The 17,968-nt window shown below is 44.3% G+C and overlaps 1 protein-coding gene across 6 annotated transcripts in view; it reads left to right on the top strand.

Annotated features, from left to right (window-relative positions):
• Nucleotides 1–17,968, top strand: part of LOC8042751 — a 127,490-nt gene that overhangs the window by 81,995 nt on the left and 27,527 nt on the right. For 4 of the 6 annotated variants that reach the window (XM_002415748.3, XM_029979515.2, XM_040212321.1 and 1 more), the window contains exon 3: nucleotides 10,508–10,597. In XM_002415748.3, coding sequence (XP_002415793.3) covers nucleotides 10,508–10,597 — 90 coding nt within the window. The remainder of the gene's footprint in view (nucleotides 1–10,507; nucleotides 10,598–17,968) is intronic. The other 2 variants (XM_029979514.2, XM_029979516.2) reach the window with 1 other exon arrangement.

The raw sequence follows: 17,968 nt of genomic DNA, 5'->3' as shown, positions 1-17,968 counted from the left end.
TTGAGTTGGACGAACTTTTGGCACTTTTGGGCACTTTGTCCCGTTGGACATTTTGTTCTGTTGGACATTTAGACCTGTTCAAAGACATTGAATCGTTTCCTTAAACAATTCTCGCATGCCTGTACTTCTATAAAAATATATGGATCCATAACAAGCTGAGCACATCTGACCAGATACGCCATATATGGTATATATGTCACATCTGACCAGCTATGCCCTATTTGTTTAAATATCCATATCCTGATCTGATAAATAACGGTAAATCTATTTTAGACCCCTTATGCACACTCTTATATGCGCAACTTCTCACGTGATGCTGTTTTATATAAATATCAACCAAACGTGCACTTTCATCTGTAAGACAGATATCAACAGATTATGGACACCATCCTAGCTTTTACTGTTGAGTTGCATTTGCTTCATCCCGCTGCGGACCTCACTCAGTCTTGCTATTTCACTTCAATATAATTCATAGCACAGAAGAAAACAGGGATAAGGACGAGGCGGCATTATTTTGTAACACTGTGGCAAAGAATATGTTAAGAGGCGACCTTCGAGGTCCTATGGTCCCGGCGAATAAATCGAACTTGAATAATGACGATGGTTCGCTTATTAGCCGATGTGCAACGCAGCTGTACCACCAAACCTCTGTGAGGTCTTATTCGAATAAGAGAAATTTTTCCGCCGATTTCTTAGCATTTCTTTTGTTTGCATGATAACTCGCAGCTGCTCAAAGATGTTCGAGCGGATCGGATATGGAAGAGAACGCGCGACCACCAACCGCAGGCTTGCGACCCGACAAAAAAGACAAATCTTTCAAACGAAGTATTCTATCATAAATTTATATCCCCCCGGGTTTGGCGTTCCGACCCGATTTGGGATTTCGATTCACTGCAAATTTTGACTCGGTAGATTCCGTTTTTTTTTTTTTTTTTTTAATAGTGTGCTACGTTTCCACCCAATGACAGGGTGAAAAAAGCATTTTTATTAAATACGATTTTTTTAGATGAGGCACGTTATTTAAGACGGTTTCTCTTCACCATATAGCATTTTAAAACACAGCACATTGGCTTTTCAATCCACCCAATCACATAAAAAAGTAAGAAAGCGAACTTTTCTCTAAATTCAATTATGTTGTAAAGTATAGTTCAATTAAAACTATCCTTGATGTGTATTGTTTGTTAAAAAAATGTGATCTCTTCGTTAGTTGAGCGATTGGAAGTTTGTGAAAAAAAACTTATTGTCATTAACGTCTCAGCAAATGAAAATATAAATCACGTCTGAGTTTATGTAGAAGCCTCCTGAAAACAGCATCCGCACTTATTTTTATTTATTTATTAATTTATTTATTCGTTCATTTATTTAGGTATTCATTTATTTATGCAACACCCACAGCGCTTGAACACATATTGATTTTTTTTTTTTTCTGTCGAAGTGATTTTCGTCAGCTTTACTCATACAGTGCCGCTGTTGTCACTAGCTCTCCGGCCGGCACGGGGTAAGATATTCAAGGCCTCCGGGCAGCACCAGAAGTGCATGGCACCGTTTTCAAAACGCCTCTCAACAATGAATTTTTTTTTTTTTTTTTAATTTTAGAAGAAAAAGAAAAGCATAGCAGTTGTTTGCCTGCCCTTTTCTGCTCGTCTACCTTACCTACATCATGTTACATCCGGTTTTCTGCAGCCAATTTTCAGAATACCATTAGGGGTTGTATGTTTTGCCGTCGCCTCCTATAAACTGACAAAGCCTGGCAGATCGCCACGAGAAGCGGCCGCCGAATTAGAAAAGGTGTAGCGCCAGACAACGGATGAGAGGAGAGCCCCGTGACTGGCGCCCCGCTGCGGCGAGACGCCGAGCCACACTTCTCCCGAGCGAACAAGTGTGTTTCGAATCCTCCCCACTGCAAACGTTGTGCGCTGACGTCCAGGTTTCCCGAGAGATGGCTCTTTGATGCTCTGCGCTACCTGATCCTTGCGCTCCAAATCTGCGACGGGGCATTTTATGACTCCGTCGTCGAACTGCCAGGCTTTGTCAGTATAGAGAAGGCTATGGTTTTGCAAATGATCCATTTTTTTTTTCCTTTTGCTCAAATGTTTTTTAATAACAACCTGGACGCTATAGTTTCTTTCTCTCTTGGCTCCAAAATCATTCCAAAACCATCTCACTATAGTCACTGAAGGGATGAAAGCGAAAAAACGCCTCTTTAGAATTGTCTACCTTAAGCATGCGCTCCTTACCTTCTTCCGTGCTTCTCTTGCGCCTGTATATGGTTTACGAGACGCCGAAGCATCATCGAATGTAGGAGGCTCACACCGGAGACTGTAAGACCTCCCTGCCGTTCCCATTATGTCATTAGCTACACGTGTCGTCTTAATTCGAGAAACAAAAATGAACCAGTTCGACGATAGCTAACGGCAAACGGCGGCAAGGACAAACACAACGACCAATGAATGTCCTAGTGTTCATTATAATTAACACCTTTTTATTTTGTCTTTCTCGCGTTATTGTTTTGCCTTTCTGTGTTCATTTCTTTCTCGTAAATAAATAGTTAGTCTGACTTTGAGGCGCCCCCGAGACGGAGCAAAGACGTCAGTCGCCTATTCGCGAAGGTCCCAAATCATATTCCGTGCGTAATGCGTCGAACCACGTAAAAAAAAAAAAAAAAAAAAAAAAAAAAAAAAAAAAAAATCTTGGCCCTATGCCGCGTCGGGAATAGAGAAGAGACCATCGCCGAGCCGTACTCAAGTGGAAAGGCAAACATCGGCAACGAAAACGGGAGAAAGGAGAAAGGGTCGGAAAAACCGGGAAAGAATCGGGGGGATTCCGGGAAAGGGACGGAAGGGCGGGGGAACCGGGAAAGCGGGGGTGGGGAATAGGGGTCAGTCTGCACCCCAACGCCAAATATGCTCTTCTGATTTACGCCCGGACAAACAGGACCCTATTTCTCGCGCTCGCAGCCTCCCGCCCAGCGCGTTGCACGAAAAGCGCCGATTAACAAATAGGAGCTGCGTAGAGCGTCAAGTCCCAGACGGGTCCTAGCACGCGCCCTTAGAAAACGAAAACGATAAATAAACAAATAGAATGTAAAGACGTGTGTCTCAATTCTCGAGTCTCGATAACGCCGGATTTAGGGGCACATAGTTTCTAGGGGCGCGGCGGCGGCGGACGCTAAAAGTTGGGAATTCACCACACTCCACTATGTAGGCGTCTTCCGGGACGAATGGTCGTATTCGTCGCGTGAGTTGCACAATGTTTCTCGCTAGAAGTTCAGGGTACCGCTGTTTTAAAAATGAACTGCCGTTGACTTTGGTGGTGGTCGCGTTCCGAATCTCTGGTCGCTTTAATGTAAGTGACGCAACAGCTCCGACGCTAAGTCTGCTGTTCCGTTAGCGACTCAATCAAAACAAGCATGCAGCTTTTTTTTTTTTTTTTGCTTTTTTTAATTAAATCGTTGACGTTTTTTTGTTTTTTTTGTTTTTTTTTTTTATGTTTTTCTAATATTAAGGTAATAACGGTTTGTTGGGTTCTGAGAGGTGTAGGATGTGTGTGTATTTGGGGGGGAGGGGGGGGGGGGGGAGCCACGATAACAAAGAGCACGTTTTGGGTAATGTGGGTACTTTTAATTTATTAATAATAAAGTCACTCAAAGGTTAATGTCAAAAAGGGATGTAACGTCACCGAGAGGTAATGTTACGCACATGCGTAACGTCACGTAGAGATATATGCAACGTCACAGACGAAGCATACACCTTTTCCTGCTAAATTTATGGGGAAGGTTTCCTGCTAGATTTAGCGCTGAAGTTTACCACGTCACATTACGTGACACACGGTGACATGTGACACGGTGACACCTTTGATCGTATTCGACGTTCACAAACGAGGCAGGAGCGTCAATGTATTTTTTTTGTAGTAATTAAAAATTTTAAACGTGACGTTTATCCAAAAAAAAATGTTCTAGAATACGCATACAAAGCGGTGTAACCCGCTGAACTCCTTCTCTTCTAGCTCTTAGTGTTCTCTCACAAATAGAGTTTAAAATTATATACTAATAAATGTGCCGTGGTCGCCGCATTTTAATCTTGGCATAATGAACATTACCAACATATCAAGAATGTAAAAATTAATAAAGTGCATTGTGGTACTATCGTGTCACGCGCGCTCGAGAGGCAAACATAAAAACGCTCCACTTTAAACTTTTTTTGGTGAAAAGTAATCTAAACCAAAGGAGTATGGTCATCATATCGCATGTGCAATTTGTTGATAGTAACATCATTACCGAAATTTATCAACGACTGTCAGACTTAAAAGTCCCTGCCATAAAACCAGTAATTCTATCTTTCTGTGATCGAGTTGTGTCTTTCTTTTCATTGGGATTTACTGATTGCGTTAATCGAATTTTATGAAGCTTTTCTTTTATTTTTGAGTGTCACTTTAAATTTTTTAATCTTAAAATTGAAAATTTCCACTTATTTTTTTTAATATTTTAGCATTACTTAGGCTTTTGTTATGACTTGTATTATTTTTCTAACGTTACTCCTAGCAGATATCTAGCATTAAACGTCGGCTATTTTTTTTTTTTTTTTTTTTTGTCAACAGCATCTCGAAGAGCGGATAAATATGATCATTATCACTATACTTGACGTATCTGTCACTAGCCTTCAGCTGTGCATCCAGACCATGCGCATATTTCTCGTGTGATTTCTTCCGAAAGTACCGGCGAAAGCCCTCAGCCACGCCAGGACGCGGTCGCGAACCCCAAGGGTCACGAGCAGCTGACATCGCCCCCGGCCTTATCCGGAGGCCTTACAAAACCTGAGGACTGTCAGAACCAAGCCTCGAACCAAGGGCAGTGAAGATTAAGCCGGTATTTAAGGCGAGCGCGTGTTAAGTCGCCACGGGCTTACCGCAACTTTAGTAGGCCTCTGTTACAGGTTGTTTCCAACTAGATTGCATTTAGTGCGCAGACGAGCTGGTGGAAGTTTTCAACGATGATTTTAACCCAAAATAGAGGCAGAGGGAGGAAACAAATGTACAGTGGGAGAGAAAGTGACAGTTGCAGGGACAAAAAAAAAAAACGACGACAACAAAATGGGTAGAGGAGACTTAAAGAAAAAATTAATTAAACCAAGAGAAAATAAAATAGTAATGCTCCTCTGCCCGCACCACAAAGGTATAGCAGGCATTGTCTGCCGCTCGAGAGGAAAGTAATCCACAATTAAAAGTTAAACTCAAGTTTGCAAGTTTTACGTGCCAACCGAAGAAGGCCATCTGGCACGACACAGCGGAGGACTGAGGATTGATTTGGAGCACCCAGGATCTTTCGACGAGCAACTGAAATCTCGATTACACGGAGCCGTCTCCGCAATAATCCTCTGTCAGGTTGCGGGCACCTAGGTCGGGGTTCGAACCCACCACTTGGGGATCTGTAGAGTAGGTGAAGCAGCCGTTGCCCATCAATAGTAAATGGCCAGTAGTAAATGGTGCTGCGGCGATTGTTTTTAGGAAGGCAGGTATGAAACGACTCACACTTCTAATCCAGTAAAACTAGTTGACTGCCAAATATGTGCAAAGCCAACCTGAGATATCCTTGTGGTGTCATTATTTTATTGCAGCAAATGATTTTTGTTTTAATGGGATCGACAATCTACATAATTCTTGATGGACGTCTTGTTTTCTTTGACAAACAACTCACAATTGGTTAGCATACACCAAATACATTTTTGAAGTTTGGGCTTCAGACCACTTAGAGGCATCAGGCACGCCCCAGTGGAAGGCTGATAATATAGTTGTACCAACTTGTGATTTTTTTCACGCAAAACCAGGATTAGGGTTACGAGGCTTCCTTTCCGCAAATGGCCTCCGTCAAATTTTGGGTGTTCCGGTGAGGTATAAATGCACACATTTTTAACCAACACACTTGCACTAACCCCTATATTCAATGAGAGCTTAAAAAACGCAGAATTATGTTCATGGTTCTTGCTTTGCGATTCATTTTTCGACGTTCTTATTGGCTAATGCAGCACTTTCATTGGCTGCGTGCCCAGCGATAATGTAATTATCTAAACTCACCCTTCCCTGCCTTTCTAGAGCTGTCAGTAGCTAGAGCCACTATATCAATTTGAACGTTCCAGACTCCAAGAACCTTTCCAAAAGGTAAACAAACGCCAGAAAAACAACTATAGACCCGTCAAATCGCTAGTTTCCCCGCGTTAGTTAGCAGCTGCAGGAGAACGTTCATTCACCAAGACAAGGCGTGAAAGTGCAAGGCTGCTAAAAGGCTTGTCTTTCTGAGGTCATTCATTCTGCGCGCGCAGGAGCACACAAAACAAAAATAAATGCACCTTGCCGCTGTAACTCCCTCACAACCCAGTCACCATTTACAAAAACTAGACGTACTATTGGGCGCGTATGATTCCGTCAACTACGTCAATCCGAGTTCGTTTACCTGGCTTCAAGACGAGAAGAAACGCCATTACGGCGAGGGAGATGCCTCACCTGCTGTCAATAACTGTGAACCCACGCACCGTCTCCCCCCCGACTGCTTAAGTGTTCATCTGTCCATTCGTATTCCACGTAAGCGCGCATCCTTTGAGTAGGAACAAAACACAAGCAAAAGAGATAGAAGAAAGACTTCAGGTTTCTTAGTCGATGCGGTTCTTTTTCATCGAGCAGTTCGGTTAGCATCAAGAGCACCACAAGGACAAAAACAAAAATGCGTACGGCGCCAGACATTTCTTTTTCCTGAAGTGCGTTCGATCGTCGGCGATGGTTAATCTATCATCGTTTCGAAATATGCCCTCGACGTCCATTTGTTTAAAAAGTCGTTTCCCCAAGCACTTAACGTCGAACGCGTCAATATTTCAGGTCCCCATAATATTGTTTTGCTAGACAGAAACTTAAGTGTTGTTATAGTAAAAGCCGTGCATTTTTTTGCATTCCCCCTTTCGAACTGCCGTCCAATCTCATAATTCCAGCAGTGCCATGTGATTTTTTTGTGTGTGTGTGTGTGTTTTTTTTTTTTGCTGAGTTTTGTGTTGAGTCACCTGACGTGGTTTAGACATGTGATGGGTCTGGGGTAACCTATATTACTGACCTCCATGTGATGAGAAGAGCGAAATCCGATGACTTTAAAGAGTGGCGCTGTGTACTTCGACAGCGGTGTTCCTTGTTGCGCGCGTATACAGGCCTACTGACTTGTCGAATCCTTGCCGAACGCCACTGATAGAATGAATATACCATATATTTTATGCATTGAAACGTGCAAATTCGTGCATTTTAGCTTCTGTGTAATTTCCGTGGAATTAACCTTTGAAATCTTCCAAACATTTTATGAAAGATGAAGTTGAAAAAGAATACTATTAGTTTTAAATATACGATCTGCTCTGAGACGCTCGCCGGTCATGTTCTGTTTTTCTGCGTGCTTTCCCTTTTAAGACAAAAACGGAATTTATCTTTTTTTTTTTTTTTTTCGCCCGGTGCCTTAGGCAGTGTGAGAGAAAAAAATACTCATTGCTCTTTTGTGATGGCTGGTAATGTTACGGTACTTCACTTAACAATTATTCTTAGTGTTTTCATTTTGGATTCAGCGCATTGTCTTAATTGAGAAACAATCTAACTTGCACCGCACTATGTTACTGATAATGTCTTCTGTTTGATTCTTTACAAGCTACGATTGACTGATACTTTTATTTTCCCGAAATAATTTCAAGTTCATAATTTAGGAACATATGGGTCATTCAAAAAGCAAAGGACTCATCTATTATTCCCATACACTATACTTTGACTAAGCCCAATTCAAACTTCGTTGAAATAACGATATAAAATTAAGAAATACCCCTTAGGTTAATTAGATAAGATGAGCTACCTTAATACATAGGCCTGCTAAATATTAAATTTATTTTATGGTCTTGTTTGACTGCTTCCTTCAAAACGTTGCCATGGACCATTTTTACACACAAGCCGATCTGAATAACCCTATTATTAGCGTCAAAAAGAAAAGTAATAGCTTACCTCCCAAAACGTTAGGGCCCAACTAGCTGATGGTGACTGAACATATTTTAAGACAAAACCCCGAGACTGGGGACAAAGCGAAGGTCGACACAATACGCAAAGTCAGAGGAAGTTGAGACTTTCTGTGTTGTGCTGTCCTTTGTTTTTACCCAGTCTCGGGGTTTTGTTTTAGCTTAGCTCGATAATTATATTTTGCGTCCTACGGCCAGTGACCTCTGTGGCTACAGTCAGAACGCTGATAACACAAACTGATAACTGATAAAAACAAAGCTGTTAGCACCAAGGCCATGACAGTCGCCCTGCGGTGTATGTTAGGGCTTTTGAACTCTAACTTGCAAGCTTGCAGGAAACTCAAACATAGGCTTTGTAGTTTTCCTTGCTGGGTTTCTGACGTAGGTTCAAATATTCCGCAGGTTTGGTTTGAAAGAAACAGTCAATGAGACGCATAAAGCTTGAGCACGGCTACTGATTGGGAAAGGTAATAGCGATAGAGTCATTTTTAATGTGGACTACGAAGTTGGCAACAAAGGGCTCTCGCTCGCTGAATGACTCAGTCGGCATCCAGAAATTCCCTAATCAGCGCTCAAAGGTTCACTCGAAAGGGCAGCTCGACTCGCTGACGCACGCGCGCGTTCTGTCGTTGGCGCTGAAACCCAAAGCGGACGCCGAAACTATATCGTCCCTAATGGGGAGGGTATTAGATCAACTTTGTTTAGTATGCTCTAGTTCCTGGTTTATGTTTAGTTTCGGTTTTTCGAATAATGTTCAGCAAACACACGATGTTTGCTGAAGCGCGTGTAAGACCAAATAAGACGCTAAAAAAGGTTCATATCAGTAGTGCCTGCTAAACGGGCCCGTGTGTAAGTACTGGATTACCTGGGATTGGGGATCTGAGGTTGGCAGATATTTCTGTTCAATCCCCTTTTAACTCACTAGATTCATTCCCCTTCACCAAGCCAGAATTAGCTGCACCCTGGTGGTTTGACATTTCATTCCGGTATATCACACTTAATTTGTTTTCAAAACTCCTCTGCCTCCACAGCGCATTTTTTGCAAAGGCTATAGTTTTGCAATTATAAAAGACCTTACTAGGCGGAAAACACATCTGGCCCTGTTATTTGCGTTGCAGCTCACTCGCAGTGCCAAATCCTTCCCTACTGCTAGGGACGCCTCGGCGTCGTGGTACTTAATTAATGCGCTTTGCATTCTCTTCGGGCTAATTAAGAATCGATTTTGACTCCACAGAGATGAGCGGAGACAACTCGACACTTTTTGTCGCTTCGTCTAACGTGTGGCATGACGCTCTCGGGGCCATATTCGAGCAGACCACGCTGAAGTTTGGCGCTAGCCCTCCCTCAATATTTAAACAGGAAACTCGTCCGAGCTACGGTACATCCAGCCACTCGATCTCTACGGAACCTTTCCGCGCCAAGGACCCTGTATTCTCACAGTGTGGGATATTTTATTCTTTAGTACACTACTTGCTATTAATGCCGAAGTAAATGAGTAGAGAAAGCAAACACCATTAAGTACCTTGCTTTTTTTTTTCTTCGTAAGACCATGCCCTTAGCATTATAGCGCATCATAGTCTGTATTTGGTCTTGTAACTATGATAGCGTCTAAAAAGACCTCTCTTATTATTATTGCCTAGCAGTACTGGCAGACAGTTAGGGTTTTAAGTTCACACCTTCCAAACTGCTGCTCCCGGCACTCATAAATTTTCAAGTTTTTTTTTTTTTTTAATTTAATTTAGTCTAACGGAGATGTCACAACTAACAAACAAGTCCCGAGGGTTCACACCTCTTGAGCAGGAAGCCTCGGTTTTTACTGAAATAATTTCATGAAGCAAGTAACACGTGATCCAAGATACGCTGAACGCGACAACGATTCTTTCAGCTACTGGCGGTTCACGTACACCTAGTTTCATTTCAGTAGTCACCACTGTCGCCTCGTGTTCAAAAAAGCATTGGTCGTAACATGATAGTCGTGAATGCCATCAACTGCCCGAGTGCACAATCTGGACGACTATATCTGTCTGCCATCATGACGTTCTAGCGGTTTCATTTCTCTCTCACCTGTCTCAAGGCGTCCCAGCATTCAGCCTTCACGTCCTGTGTTCAATGAAAGGTTACATATACCAGCAGTCTTGTTAATGCATTAAAGCCGCCGCGCGCGCGGCCTCCTTGTCTATCTTCATTGCAAGTTAATGGCTGTATTACCTACCTTTTGGCGTCCTAGCATTCAGAGCTGACGTCTTGAGTTTAACGAAGTGTTATTTGTACGAGGAGTTTTGGGAATGGCTTAAACGTCACGGTGTACACAGAGTTGATGGCCGCCCTTGTCTATCTTTATGGCACTTTGACGGCTGTTAGTACCGCCTCCCAGCACTCCGCGCCGAAACCTTGTACTCAGTGAGAAATTACTGCCCCAATATTGTTATAAATGTTCTGAAGTCGCCGTGTACACGGTCTTGATGGCTGTCTTTGTCTCCTTCCAGCAGCATCCGACAGATCGTGAATCGACGCAAGGGACTCGAGGTGATCCGGGACATAGTCGACGACCTCCACAGGCAGCTCACAACTCTGCAGTGAGTATGACCGTCTCGCAAATCATTGCAGGTGTACATCACAAACTTTTAAAAATGAAAGTACCATCTCCATAGGTTCCAGCCGGAACGACATCACACTGGCCAAGGTTGCGCTGAGTGCGTATCAACTTCAAGACGCGCGCCAGTTTTAATGCACTCATACTTATTCATAAGGATAAAAAAACTTGATACCACTGTTATCAGTGAACAACCTATAAAAATTTGTAGTCATAAAAAGTGCATACGGGTCACTAAGGTCATTACCGATTATTTCTAAACAAGAATCTGTTCTGACCTGTTACAAGCCAAACCTCGTGTAGCCTGTTTCGCTTGCCGTATGCGCTACCGAACCGCAACTGATTCGGAGCCGGATACTATCCTGATCTGATCCGGTAAGAAGAAATCCGGCCTTAAACTTGTACCGTACCAGCTCGTGTCGCGAACCAATAGCATATGCACCCTGCGTCTGGACCATACTGGGGTCGCTGGAGTCATGAGCTTAAACATTTATCCATCCCTTATCCGGCTCATATAAGACCCACAATAAGTATAAGCATACACTGATATATCATTCTGTCTTGCAAGTAACGCGCTGTGTCGGAATCGGATACAGATTTTTACTGGGAGTGGTCTTGACCGGCTTCAATCCCATACCAACTCCAGTGGAATGAATATTTTACATACGCTCCCGATTTTGACCCGGTCAAATGCATTCAGGACAGGGCTTGCAATAATCTCCAGAGCCAATGTTAAATTCACAAAACCAAAGTTCGGTGTTCTCGTGTAAATTTAAAAATAAGTCAATAACCATTTATCGATAAATATATTGAGAATTTGGATTTTTGAGTAAAACTGATGAAAATTCATTTTTGGGAGTTTTTCTTTGCACTTCATGCCCACGTTTCGCTGCGAGCGTCAACACAAAAGAAATAGATGGCCATTTAAGCTCCGTATAAAAAGAAATTATTCTGGGAAGGTGCAGTAATGACGTATAAAATCACTATATATATATATATATATATATATTACTTGACCAGACCAACCCTGCCCATTGTAACGTTTAAGTAGTACTCAAAGAAAAACAGCAAGTCAATTCCAGGAAAAGTGCGCGAGCTCTTTAGGTTAGAGTAAAAAATAAAAACTAAGCTGATACTGACACTCTCATTCAGGGGTTGTTGCGGTAGTGTTCCGCAAGGGCGCCAGCGGAAGTAGCATGCGGCCCGAATGTCTTGTTTCTGACTAGAAATTGCCTGCCCACCCAGAAAAAAATGCTTTGTCAGGGCGGCGAGTTCTTGCTTTACATGGATTCAATCAGGACAGATATTCTACACTTAAGTTTTAAAATGTTTTTTTTTAACACAGAACAAGAACGAATTTTTTTGCGTCACACTAGCTCAACGTCTTCCATGCTAATGTCCGGAGACTGCGCACCACAGTACGAAATGCCGCAAACACCGATGTCACGAACTTTCGGCGAACCTTCCAACTTTTGGCAAAATTGGACGAAGTTCGGCAATCTAAGCAATGCTACCTGACTTGTACACAAAACACTTTAATCGTGTTAATATTCATAAAATAAATCATCATAAAATCTTTATAAAAACATTTTAAACTGAAGTTTGTTTTAACTTTTATAAGATAATTACTAATATTACTTCAATATAAAAAAAAACTTACAGTTTTACGCATTTCATTCGTTTGTTCATGCGAAACAGTATACCCTATAAGTGATGCTCCGTCCTTCGCCAGGTGGTGTCAGCTTGTTATCAATCTACGCCCATGCGCGGAACTGGTGTAGAAAATCTAGGTTTAATCACGCTTTACAGTGGAAGAAGGACTCGAACTTCGGCAGCTTCAAAACATCCCTAAGGGCGACCGAAAAAAAAAGTGTTGGTTCTCTGAGCCAGTACCACCTAGAACACAGGGCTTACGTGTGACGTCATCGTTGGTAAATCCTTGACCCGCCCCTAGCGGCAAACACGCTGAAGCTCGACGACAATACGCCACAATGCGACAGACATGCCGGTCTGGTGTCGCCAGCGTGGTTAAGTACAACTCACCGTGAGACACTGCAAGACGCACTAGCGGCCAAGGTGATGGTTGGGGGGGGGGCCGCATGTTTTGTCTTCTAGGTGGCATTGCCTCAGCCCTAAAAGGTTCCCTGCTACCGAACGTTCCACGCCGTCCAACAAATTGATCGCTAGCCTCCACGAACGCACATCGTGCACAAAGGCTTCCACTCGGCGCCGCCTGTGTCCTCGGAGGAGAGACGAAGTCCAGTCGAGCAACCAGATACACCGGAAGTGGGACCGCCTAGACGAACAAAAGAGGCGCCACTGCTTCGGCCTCCCTCGTCCATTCGAAAAGCTCGATAAACACCGGACATCGATCAGTGGGCATCGATGGCTTCAAACACATCGCCCCGTTCGCCCGTTTTTGTCCGATGGATGATCCGTGTGACGCGTGTACACGTTAACAGACGTTGTCCACGAGTGAGACGATGGACTAGGGTTTCTTTGCACGCGTCGACATTTTGTTACAACCGTGTGCAAATTCTTGGAAAGGTTATTTGTGTACGGACCCGAGATGTTGCTGTCGAAACACGTGGATGTTGTGAAAATGAAATCTGTGCAAAGTCCGTAAAGGTGGTGCACTGGCGTATCGTCGTGTATATAACCACCGACAACGTAAGAAACTCAGGGCATAGAAGGTCCTGGGCGTTTTATTATCATTCCGATAGCCAATGAGATTGCAGGAAGATCTGATGAGAACGCCGGTGGACGAATCACGGAGTGAGAAAAAAAAATGATGTGCCACGCTCTGCATTTCTTAAACCGCGTTACGTGACTTAAATAGTCAGGCATAGAAGTCGCACTATTCGAAGCGTGCGACGAGACAGTGACGCCACGGTAAGGTTCCTGGCAGAAGCATTTTGTATTGATCACGGCCTGCCTGGCATGGATCCCCCGTGTAACGGGCGACCTTAGCTTCTACTCAATGTCAGCTCTCCTGAGCACAGGTCTCTACCAAAGGTTCGGGGCACCGATCAGGGCTATATTCTTTCGTTACGCAATACCTGGAAAATGAGAACACGGATTCCCGTCCTTGCGATGTCGAAATCCGCCGCAAACATTTCACTCCCAATAAATCTACTAAATCCGCCAGCGCGCGAACAGCAATTTGATAATGATGAGGAGCGAAAAATAGTTCCCGTTCGGTTGTTATCAATTAGTCGCACTTCTGAATGTCGTCCCGTCGTGATTCTCGAAACGTCGAGCGCACAAACGCTTTGTAGAGGCATATTCTGGCGCAGATAAACGAAAAACGTGGCGGTATGTTGCCGTCGCTGCAGCTTACAACGACGCGACACACGAGTCCTGCGGGCCGGAGAACATGAAAACACATGAAGAGCAACGCTGGACGCGAGTGGGTTTTCGCATGTCAACGTGACAAACCTTTACTATTGAGAAACACGGCCGCCGGAGGGCAAAGACGAGGCAGAGACGCTGCGGGTGCATTATAGAGAAGTCGGAGCGGGCAGCGTTTCACTATGCCACGTAACGTGAACGCTGTCCCTGGCAGCGCTGCCAATCAGCTATCAAGACGGAGCGGCGCACCACGCAGGGTTTACGATGATATCAAAGCCCCGAGCTCTTATTGGCTGATTGAAAAAAAAAAATAGTGGGTAGATCTCGAGGCATCTGGCAGTCAAGTCTACCCACGTCGTTCTGACGTCACCGTAACTCCTGCGCAAAAAGCTGCTTAGAGCCGGACGACTGTCCGGCTCTAATCATAGTGTCGGACAGCCTAAGACCCGCAAAGCGTGGAAAATTCCGGACATCTCATTATCACTCCGCAGCGCACGGGATCGCGGTATTAGCCAATAACGACGTTAAAAAACGAGTTACGAAGCGGCAAGCACAAGCATCATAGGCCACGCCCTACGTTTCTTAGCTTCTACGTGACCATACGGAAGGCAAGTTGGTCTGCTTCTTGAGCAGGGGTTGCGGAGACATCAGAACGCCGAGATCTGATTGGCTCAAATTGAAGCTATAGTGGGTAGACCTCAACGCTAGCTGCCTCGAGGTTTACCCACAATCCTTAGCAAGAAGCAGACAAGCTCGCGCTCGGCATAGATTGGCCGTTCACAGCGTCACCAGCTGTGATTTTTCGAAGCAGTCGAATCTCCCGCTGTATCAATATCAATATAATAAAATTATATAAAGAGGAATTATCGAGTCGCTGGGGAAACGCTTCGTGTTGGCAGCGAAGTCGTCATGACTTTAAGGTCGGAGTGATTTCGCAATGATCCGAATACGCTCCCACTTGTTGAGACAGCGAATCCAGTGATACCATAATACAAACTCGAGGAAGCGCGGCGGAAGCGCAACTTTAGACTTATCAACTGGAGCAGTCATACGCAGGCGCTTATCCAGAGCTGTTAATTGAGAGGAGGGGAGGAACAAAGTTTTGGCAGAGGCTCCAGGGGTTATGCGGAGCGGAAGTTTGTCTTCTTCTTTCGCAGGTCCCCGAGCTTTGCTTGGCTCTGATTGAAGGACAGTGGGTAGGTTTCAGAGCAAGCTGCCATGAGGTCTACCCATTATCCTTCGATCAGAGCCAATCAGAGCTCGGTGTTCTGACGTCACAGCAAACCCCGCAAAAGAAGCAGAAGAATTTGCGCTCCACAGGTTTGTGTACTTTATGTAGGAAATTGGCCGGGGGAGGGGAAAAGGGGGGGAGTACTGAGTTTAGGGGTTGATAGGGGGAAAAGGGGGAAAAAAATCAGGATTTTTCTTTCTTTTGCACCGTTTGAAATGCACGAGGATGTTCTATGTCTATCTTGCTCCTTTTCGATAATCTGCAACCTGCTTCTTCTACGAGAGAGTCAATCTCATGCAGATAAGCAAGTGTCATGTGCGTTACGATCGGGAGTTGTGTAACGTTCATGATCGATATGTCACCCTAACATCAAAATAAGAAGTCTTTTGGGGTGCTTTAAAAAAATTGTGTAAGCCATCACTATTTCTGCGCTCAACAATGCCGCTATCAAACCAAAACATGCAGAAATTAATCAGAAGTAGGAACGCGTTGAAATTTGGCGGGGTGCTGTTAGAAAGTGCAGAAATTTGCTGCACGTAAATCGCAAATGTGATTTTGTGAATTTAATTTTTGCGATTTGTCCACGATGGATACACCCCCGAACCGTTTACACATACTGTCATACTAATATCCCTAGTACCTCATAAATGGGAATAGCAGCCAGAAGGCCGCAGCGTGACGAGACAATTATCATCAACAAATAACGGAGAGACGTAGCAGTCGTACGTATAACAAGAAATCAAAACAGTTATATCGATAACAACCTCGCAGATATCGGCAACGTCGTTTATTGGTGACACGTTACGCACAATTTCTTTCGCTTATTCGTACGGATTCGTGTTTTCGAGCAAAACTCTTGTAGTTACAACCTTCGACATGCTCATGAGCATGTCGATGATCAACTCTGAAAATTCCCGGCTGCTGTGAACGCAACGCTCGGAGAAGAGCGATATCAAAGGGGCTCAAAAAATGAGTCGTCTAAACTCGTAAGCATTCAGAAACATTTACGTTAACGACACTCACATTCGTGTGCCTTTCCTCATTCAGAGCGCCACTTTTTACTTAGAAGTTGACCCACAGCGAAAGACGCAGCCCCACCGCACCAACCGGAATTTCGCTGAATCAAGCTGTAGTTCGTGTATCCTCGTGAACTGTTCGGGCGGCAGTGTTTAGTGCGCAAAGACGCGTAGGAATACCTAAATTCGCGGTCACGCCGCAAACACTTCATAAAAATGACAGTCTGCAGGAACTGCAAGAAGCTCGTTTCTTTCTAGTATGACGTTCCTGATAGATCTCTCATAAAATAACTGCCTGCAGACATGTTCATGTATGAAGCAAACATGATTTGAACATGCTTGACGCATATCCGCAGATGATTCTGTCATCATGTCTGCAGCCGCATATTTTTTGTATGATGCCTGAGCAGCGCCACTGAAGTTTACACTTCCCCGCAAAATGTTGCCTCCCGTCACCATCGGCAGCGTCGAAAATTCAGGCCGTCGTTTATTATGTTCTCGCTGGCAACAGCCAGGCGGCGCGAGCAGAGTAAGAGCCTACAGTTATACCCTCTCTCGTTGTAACTTGGCAAAGGGTGAACGCCACGCCAAATTGCATGCCGACGGCTTCGATATGCGCTGCGTATATGAGCGCAACGCACACATATTGGAGCATGGCGCAGCGAAAAGCCTGGTACTTCTTCGCAGTAAAAGCGCACTCCGGTGGTAAGATCCACGTTCCGATTGGCCCACCAGGGCCGTATCTTCCGCCGTACTGGCATGTTAAGCGATCACGGCTTCCTGACCTACCCAGTGTTTTTTGCTTCAGACGCTAGGCTAAGCGGCGCCAGCATATAATAGCTCACGTTTGGACGATGCAGTCGCCACTTCCGGGCATGCCCAATGTTTCTTCCTTCCGTCGTTGGATAGCGTGAAACCAAACAGCATTGCAGGTTGCCTATGCGGACGGCAAGTTCATCTGCTTCCTGCGCAAGAGTTACGGTGACGTCAGAGAGGCGCCGAGCTCTGATTGGCTCTGATTCAAAGATAGTGGATAGACCTCGAGGCAGCTTGCTCTGAGGTCAACCCACTATTCTTCAATCAGAGCCAATAAGAGCTCGGCGCCTCTCTGACGTCACAGTAACTCTTGCGCAGGAAGCAGACGACTTGCTCTCCGCATAGCTTCGTGATTCAATCTTCGGCGTCCCCTTATCGGCGAATGATGCGTGCGGTCAACCTACCAACCAGCGCCAAAAGTGCATCGGCATGACGCTCGCGCTCGCAGTTTTAGTGCATTCGCAATAACTGACTAAAACAATGACATGGAGAAAAACGGTATCGGTTTAGTCACTAATAACGAATGCACGAAGACGATAAGCGCCGTGACAAGCACTTTTCCACTGCTTCATTGGTTCCGGCATATCGTAGCGTCGGCTGCGGTAGCGCCTACGCATAAATCTATGTGTAAGGAAATTAGTAGTTTTCTTACACATATACTACATATACAAAATCTATAGATAACCGCTACGACTAAAAAAAACGTTGCGTTTTTTGAAAAAATATGCTGCGTATTTCGTGAAACTCTCGGATCGTTTTTTCGTTTTGTTTTTTCTTTGCAATGAGTTTTCCTTTTTACGGCTGGAACATACGTGCTAAAGACTGACCTAACATTGTACAAAATTGTCATCAGAGAAACGGCGTTTTAGTTGTTTTTCTTTTCAAGAAACACAATTTTTAAATGTTCATAACTCAAAAATGTGGTAAGCCTAAACTAATT

Source organism: Ixodes scapularis, unplaced genomic scaffold, assembly GCF_016920785.2.
Source record: "Ixodes scapularis isolate PalLabHiFi unplaced genomic scaffold, ASM1692078v2 PGA_scaffold7__128_contigs__length_106722199, whole genome shotgun sequence".
Classification (NCBI taxonomy): domain Eukaryota; kingdom Metazoa; phylum Arthropoda; class Arachnida; order Ixodida; family Ixodidae; genus Ixodes; species Ixodes scapularis.
Note: the sequence above shows the minus strand (reverse complement) of the source record. Positions and strands in the feature narration are given on the sequence as shown.